The 7,419-nt window shown below is 35.9% G+C and overlaps 1 protein-coding gene across 1 annotated transcript; it reads left to right on the top strand.

Moving 5' to 3' along the window:
• Window positions 1-198: 198 nt before the first annotated feature.
• ppp1r7 (protein phosphatase 1, regulatory (inhibitor) subunit 7) lies at window positions 199-6,706 on the top strand. The gene is made up of 10 exons (XM_082172184.1): window positions 199-288; window positions 1,003-1,098; window positions 1,206-1,261; window positions 1,348-1,413; window positions 1,562-1,692; window positions 2,647-2,809; window positions 2,937-3,053; window positions 3,130-3,234; window positions 3,581-3,667; window positions 5,405-6,706. Exons 1-10 carry the CDS (start codon window positions 249-251, stop codon window positions 5,579-5,581), a joined length of 1,038 nt encoding a protein of 345 aa, XP_082028310.1. The 5' UTR covers window positions 199-248; the 3' UTR covers window positions 5,582-6,706.
• Window positions 6,707-7,419: the final 713 nt, after the last annotated feature.

Here is a 7,419-nt window from a genome sequence, read left to right as displayed (position 1 = left end):
CAATAAAACAGTTTAAATCGCACAAAGGTTATACATGTAAAGGATTCTTTGCACAAATTGGTATGAACACGAAATCATCCTTAATGTATAATCGCAGAGCATTATTTGCGTTTGGTTTTGTCGTGCATTCAATTTATTATATAATCGTAATTATTTATAGTCCACGGGCGTAGGAAACGGCCTCCATGTTTTCTATTGGTCGATCCAGGTGTCAATCATCTAGTGAAGTGGGCGGGTTTAGAGCAAAAATGGCGACTTTATCTGTCGGAGAGCCTCAAGAGATGGAAGGTGAGCGGACTTGTTTATTTTTAATGATTTTTTTCAAAGGAGCATTTCATAAAGCAGCGATTCTTCATCTTGCACTAAGCTTTTGTACACGCGCTGAGTTTTTATTTTTAATCAGTTCATATTTTAGTGTCCTCTTACCATTCATTCAGACTGCAATGTGTGATTGTTTACGTTTATCACACAGCTTGCTAAAGATACTCTTATAGTCTGCGCGCATACAATGGCGATAAAAGCTGCTTCGTTTCTTGATATTTCTTTTCAGTGTATTTAAAAGCCATTATTTAGTACAGACCTCTTTTGGCTGTTTGTGTAGTTGTGCACAGGGCGTCAATGCCAGCACATCTTACTGGTTAGCTAATGTAGCCCACCAGCTCGCATTAAGTTACCTGTCAAAGTCTCACCTGTTCGGGTGGATAGTGTAGGAGAACATGAATGTGAGCTATCAGACGTCACAAATCGAGCTTTTCTCGATGCCTCCATTTGTTTTCAGCTGCTGTATCAGCACAGTTTGCTAGCATGCTGCTGCTGTGGGATGAGGGTGTGTGTGTGGGATGGGCTCGTTTAATAGATGGAGGCTTTGAAATAGTGCTTTCTTGTTAGTACGGGCCATCAATAATTTTTTACCCAGATAACAGCAGTGGTATTTTGTAAGCAGGTTGGTACTGTGGGTGTGCCCTAAAATCATTAATAATTATTATAAGCTGTGATTTAAAGTTGACAGGAGGGGTGAGTCTGAGGAATCTGGTGATGATGAGACCAAGAGGAAGAGTCTCAATGGAGAGGTCGACTCTCTGCAAGCCCCTTCCACTGGTGAGTGAGACCCACCTTGGTTTTATAAGAAGTTTTAGGGAAACCATTAAAGACGTTCTTTATTCCCCAAATCGGTTTCCTTACCACTTCTCTCCCTTCCACTTTAGTACCTGAGGAGTCACCCGTTGACATGGACACCATAACCTTAGACCCAGATGAAGAGGTGACTGAGGAGGATGTTGTTGTTTTTTAGAGAGTTTAGACAGATGATGTTATTATTAGCACATTCATTGCATCTTATTTATTTAGGATGTGGATCTGGTCCACTGTCGCATTGGAAAGATTGAGGGTCTGGAGGTTCTCCTGAAGGCAAAGGTGAGAGTATCAAAGGCTGATTCTTTAGATAATTGATGTAGTAGAATTAGTTACTGGATAAAGATTTGTGGACAGTTATTTATTTACAGTATCAATTATGCCTAATTACAAATCTTAAATGAGTCATTTTCTTTGTTTCCACCATCAGACAATTTCTCTCAGACAAAACCTCATCAAACGGATTGAGAACTTGGACAGCCTCGTCTCATTAAAGGAACTTGATCTTTATGACAACCAGATTCGTAAACTAGAGAATCTTCAGGCCCTAACAGAGCTTGAGTAAGTCAGATATTATTTTGTCCAGACCTATTAATTTTTTTTAAAGTACATACAATTTTTTATTTAAACGTTACTGTTCGAAATCAGTAGAAATTATTAGACTTTATAGTTTAGTATTACAGTTTTTTTAATGTAATACTTTTATTCAGAAGGATGCATTCAGTTGAATAAAATTGACAGTAAAGACATTCATAATGTAACACAAACAAAAAATTCATCAAAGAATCCTGAAAATGTTTCTTGAGCTGCAAATCAGCATATGATAATGATTTCTGGAGGATTATGGCACTGAAGCCTGGAGTAATGATGCTGAAAATTCAGCTCTGACATCACAGGAATAAATTACATTTCAATAGGAAATGGTTATTTTAAATAGTAATAATATTTCACAAATTACTGTTTTTACTATATTTTTGATCAAATAAATGCAGCCTTGTTGAGCATAAGAAACTACCAACCCAGAACTTTTGAATGTTTGTGTTCATACATACAGTGTCTTGAATATGATGAGCATGTTTTTAATTACTTTATTCAAATTCCTTGTGATATTTTTGGGGGGGGACACAGATGATATCACACTGAAGAAATAAAAGATTTATTAAGAGAATAAAAATCTTGAAAAAATAACTTCGAGTAGTTTGGCATAATCGTTTAACATCTTTCTTTGAAGAAACAAAAAACCTGATTATTAATATTTTTTAAATGTTATCCTCCAAATCAAAGTCATGTGGTGCAAGTGACATTCAGGGGAAAAAACAGAAAAAAATATATAGAGTTACAGAGAAGAAATATTTTTCAAAACCATATGAAACCAACATAAATTCAAAGAGTACATTTCTAAGAGCTTTAAAAATTGGATTTGTATTTTTTTGTATTTAAAGAACAAAGAACAAATAATAAGCTTTTAAAAGACTTGCTACATACAGTTTTCTCATTTGTGATCGTGATTTGCAGGCAGCTAGATGTATCGTTCAACTTATTGAGGAAGATTGAAGGATTGGATTGTCTCACAAAAGTCAAGAAGCTCTTCTTGCTTCATAATAAGATAACAAGCATTTCCAACCTCGATCAGCTGATGAGCCTCCAGATGCTTGAGCTGGGCTCTAACCGCATCCGGGTGAGATATCCAAGACCAAATCGGTTATGCTATATATATTCCCCTTTGCTTACTTAACATTTCTCTATTCATATTGTGAATGTGTTTTCAAATTTAATGCATGTAAATACTTGTATGTTCATTTTAGGTTATTGAGAATCTGGATTCTCTTAGTTCTTTGGAGAGTTTGTTCCTTGGCACGAATAAAATCACTCAACTACAGAACCTTGATGGATTGCACAGTCTGACGGTCCTCAGTATCCAGGTGCGTTTGCGATTAGAAAGTGCTATTTTTAAGCCATATTTCCGTTGATGTTAAAACATCTGTTCCTGCCTAACAGAGTAACCGCATCACGAAGTTGGAGGGACTCCAGAATCTTGTGAACCTGCGAGAGCTTTACTTGAGTCATAATGGCATTGAAGTCATGGAGGGCCTGGAGAACAATGTAAGATCTACCATGGTTGTTCATGGATGCAGCACTTTTTCCTCTCAATTCAACATTTATCCATAAGATACTCTGAAATAATAACTTGCATGAAATATTTGTGACTGAGCGGTGGTTTACAAACTTCTGTAGCAAACTGCGAGATAAAGGAAGTCATCATAAGAAGCTGTCTAGTATGCTTAATTTCCCTATTTCTCCAGCTATTTTGTTCTGTGCCTCTCCACTGCACCTTTACTCCACAGCGGCTTTCTTTGTGTTCTGATCTGTCGTCTCATTTAGCAGTGGTTTTATTTTTATCCGTCCCAGAATATACAGATCTTTCATCTTCCTCCCTTTCTTTTTTTAGAAAAAGCTAACAACTTTGGACATCGCTGCAAACAGGATAAAAAAGATTGAAAATATCAGCCATTTGACTGATTTAAAAGAATTTTGGGTAAGAAGAAAAAGGTTTACTTTTTGTACATAACAAATATACACTGCTGTTCAAAAGTTTGAGGTCAGTAAGATTTATTTTAAAGGAAATCAATACTTTTACTTATAGCTCACAAGGATGCGTAAAATTGATCAAAAGTGACAGTAAAGACATTTGTAATAAAAAAAGATTATTATTTAAATAGATGCTGGTCTTATGAACTTTCTATTCATCAAAGTTGCCTGAAAAAAAGTCAGGTCACACTTTAGATTAGGGTCCAATTCTCACTATTAACTAACTATTAACTATGGCTTTTGCCTCAATAAACTCCTAATCACTGCTTATTAATAGTCAGTAAGGTAGTTGTTGAGTTTAGGTATTGGGTTGGATTAAGGGATGTAGAATATGGTCATGCAGAGAATAAAGGCATTAACATGTGCTTTATAAGCACTAATAAACAGCCAATCTCCTAGTAATATGCTTGCTAAGCAACTAGTTAAAGGGATACTTCACCGTTTTTTCATATTAAACTATGTTATTCCCTTAACTAAGACGAGTTGATACATACCTCTCTCGTCTCAGTGCGTGCACTAAATCCCTCTGTCTTGCGGCGAAACTTTGTTAGCCCAGTTCATTTAATATGGGCCAAGCAGAGAAGCTACCAAACACCTCCACGTTTTCCCTATTTAAATACAGTTACTCGCGAAGTGTAACTCGACCTAGGACGGTGACACAAAACAAAACGTTGCGCTTTTCTAAGCGTGTAAAATGGATAACTATTTTGTATGGCGGAATACCATAGCAAGTGCTTGTAAGCACTTCGACTTGGCGCAGTAATATCTTCACTAGAGGGAGCGGGGGCCGGTGAGAGAATTTTTCACGAGTGAAGATATTACTACGCCAAGTCGAAGTGCTTACAAGCACTTGCTATGGTATTCCGCCATACAAAATAGTTATCCATTTTACACGCTTAGAAAAGCGCAACGTTTTGTTTTGTGTCACCGTCCTAGGTCGAGTTACACTTCGCGAGTAACTGTATTTAAATAGGGAAAACGTGGAGGTGTTTGGTAGCTTCTCTGCTTGGCCCATATTAAATGAACTGGGCTAACAAAGTTTCGCCGCAAGACAGAGGGATTTAGTGCACGCACTGAGACGAGAGAGGTATGTATCAACTCGTCTTAGTTAAGGGAATAACATAGTTTAATATGAAAAAACGGTGAAGTATCCCTTTAATAGTCAGAATTGGACCCTAAACTAAAGTGTTATCAAAAGTTTTCCACAAAAATATTAAGCAGAACAACTGTTTTCAACATTGATAATAAGAAATGTTTCTTGAGCAGCAAATTAGAATATTACAATGATTTCTGATGGATCCTGTGACACTGAAAACTGAGTAATGATGCTGAAAATTCAGCTTTTCATTTCGTCATAGGAATAATCTTGAGTTGTATTAATATTTCACTGTTTTTGGTGTGTTTTTGATCATGTAAATTCAGCTTTGGTGAGCATTAGAGACTTTCAAAAACACTACAAAACATCTTACCGATCTTAAACTTTTGAACAGTAGTGCATGTAAAACGTGTACTCCAGAGTATCAATTTAAATTGCTATTATCATTTGTAACAATTATCATTTTAGTTTATTCTAATATCTACAAAAAAATACATTGTCATTATGCTAATATTTCTTTTTTTCTTCCTCTAAAAAGTTAACACACTTGAAGCTTTCAAATTTGTTTTCTTATTCTCTCTTATACAGATGAATGACAACCAGATAGATAACTGGGGAGACTTGGATGAACTCAAGAACGCCAAAGGTCTAGAGACTGTCTATCTGGAGAGAAACCCCCTGCAGAAGGACCCTCAATACAGACGCAAGATCATGTTGGCGCTTCCCAATGTCAGGCAGATCGATGCCACCTTCATTCGTTTCTGATCGTCCACTTCACCTGTCCAGCCCAACCATCCACTGCACATTACAAACAAAACGCCACCATATCTCCCTCATGCACCTCATGGACACCTTCTGCCCTATTTACCTCTTTTATTTAACAAAAAATTATCTCACACTCCAGTGTTGCCATTCCATGTGCCAGCACCTTTTACTCACACTGAGACTATATAACTATGCTCTGACTTATACTATAGCGTGAATGCTTGTTAATTTATTTTCACTTTAAGACCTGATCAGTGATCAGTGTGAGCTGAGAGGAGCTGATGCTTATCGCTCAGAAAATATATCAATGCTGACTTACTGCCCTTAGCATTTTGGCTAGGGCATGATTTCATTCTAGTCCCTTCAATCTTCCTCCATCCTTGTAGGTGATAGGCTAAAATCAGACATTTCTACCCTGTATGATTTACATCAGGCATCTTGCTTATTACTTTATGAGGTGGTAAAAAAAACGTCACATTGCATTCAGGGACTGAAGACGGTTAAGAGGAAATTCTTATTCTTGTGTGATCAGGGACTATTTCCTTGAGTGATATGTAAGGCTACACTCATGGATTCAATTTGCATATCAGTTCTGTTTCTGGTTGCAGCAGTATGTTGAAATATTAGCTGGTTGAAATGTGACAACGCATATTGTTCAACCTTCATTAATACTGAATATATAATAACAGCCTCAATGAGAGATTAATTCCATTTTAAAAGGTTCATGGCATTTTAGATGTTCTACAGAGCAAGGATATATTAGGTGATCGCAATTTCAGGTGATTTTTTTTTTGAAGAATTAAATATCACATGCACTCAAAATATTCACACAATTCATATTAATGCATGACCTGAGAAGTAATTGTGTCCCCCCTAATAGGAGGTTAATGGAGGAGGCCACATTGTGGTGACTGTGTTAGGCCACTCCCATTTGACCAGTGGGAGGGGGGTTTGAGAGGGCTCGGCTGATGCTGTATAAAATGAACCCAATCCCTTTTAAAAGGGTTAAAGAACAACTGCGTAGGATTGCTTTTAATTTGCTCAAATTTTCACTTTGTTTTACAAGCTTGGTTGACTGTTTCAGAATTGAATGTACTATAAATAATAAACTGAATTTGAACAGTGCTCATTCTTCAGACATTTGTTTTGCATTCAAGAAGACACACAGGTTACCTCTCATTTCACAATGCAACTTATTATACATTGCCATGCCAATTACAGCAATATTGGATTAATTTGATTATTTAATTAATATACAGAAGAATGTATATATTTCCATAAACACAACAGTGAATGGAGTGAAAGATCCAACTCATTACCATCTTATTTTACAAGAATAGTCTTGTCAGAAAGTTCTACATATTGCAGATGTCAAATTCAAACATGAATTATGTGTAAACTGGTCTTGTGAATTATATTGATCAAATAGAGAACAGTATCAGAGCTTTAAGCTTATAATAAAAATGGTAGGACTACTGATCAAATGGGTTGAATAGAGTAAGTCATACATTTAGTGATCCAAATAATTAGTAAATGGTTTCATATATATATATATATATACACACACACTGCTGTTCTAATGTTTGGGATTGGTAAAAACGTGTGTTTTAAAAAAAAAAGTATCCTATGCTCACCAAGGCTGCATTTATTTGATCAAAAATAAACAATATTTTTAAATATTATGACAATTTAAAATAACTGTTTTCTATTTTAATATATTTCTAAATGTAATGTATCCCTGTGAATGCAAACCTGAACTTTCAGCATCATTACTCCAGTCTTCAGTTTCACATGATCCTTCAGAAATCATTCTAATATGCTAATTTGATGCTCAAAAA

This window comes from Leuciscus leuciscus, assembly GCF_965113295.1.
Source record: "Leuciscus leuciscus genome assembly, chromosome: 6".
In the NCBI taxonomy this organism is placed as follows: Eukaryota; Metazoa; Chordata; class Actinopteri; order Cypriniformes; family Leuciscidae; genus Leuciscus; species Leuciscus leuciscus.
This window is presented reverse-complemented; position numbering and strand designations above follow the sequence as displayed.

Coding starts and splice junctions, on each gene's coding strand:
- ppp1r7 (XM_082172184.1), top strand. CDS start 249: ATGGCGACTTTATCTGTCGGAGAGCCTCAAGAGATGGAAG. Junction 1,099..1,205: donor TCTGCAAGCCCCTTCCACTG/GTGAGTGAGACC, acceptor CTTCCACTTTAG/TACCTGAGGAGTCACCCGTT. Junction 3,668..5,404: donor CTGATTTAAAAGAATTTTGG/GTAAGAAGAAAA, acceptor TCTCTTATACAG/ATGAATGACAACCAGATAGA.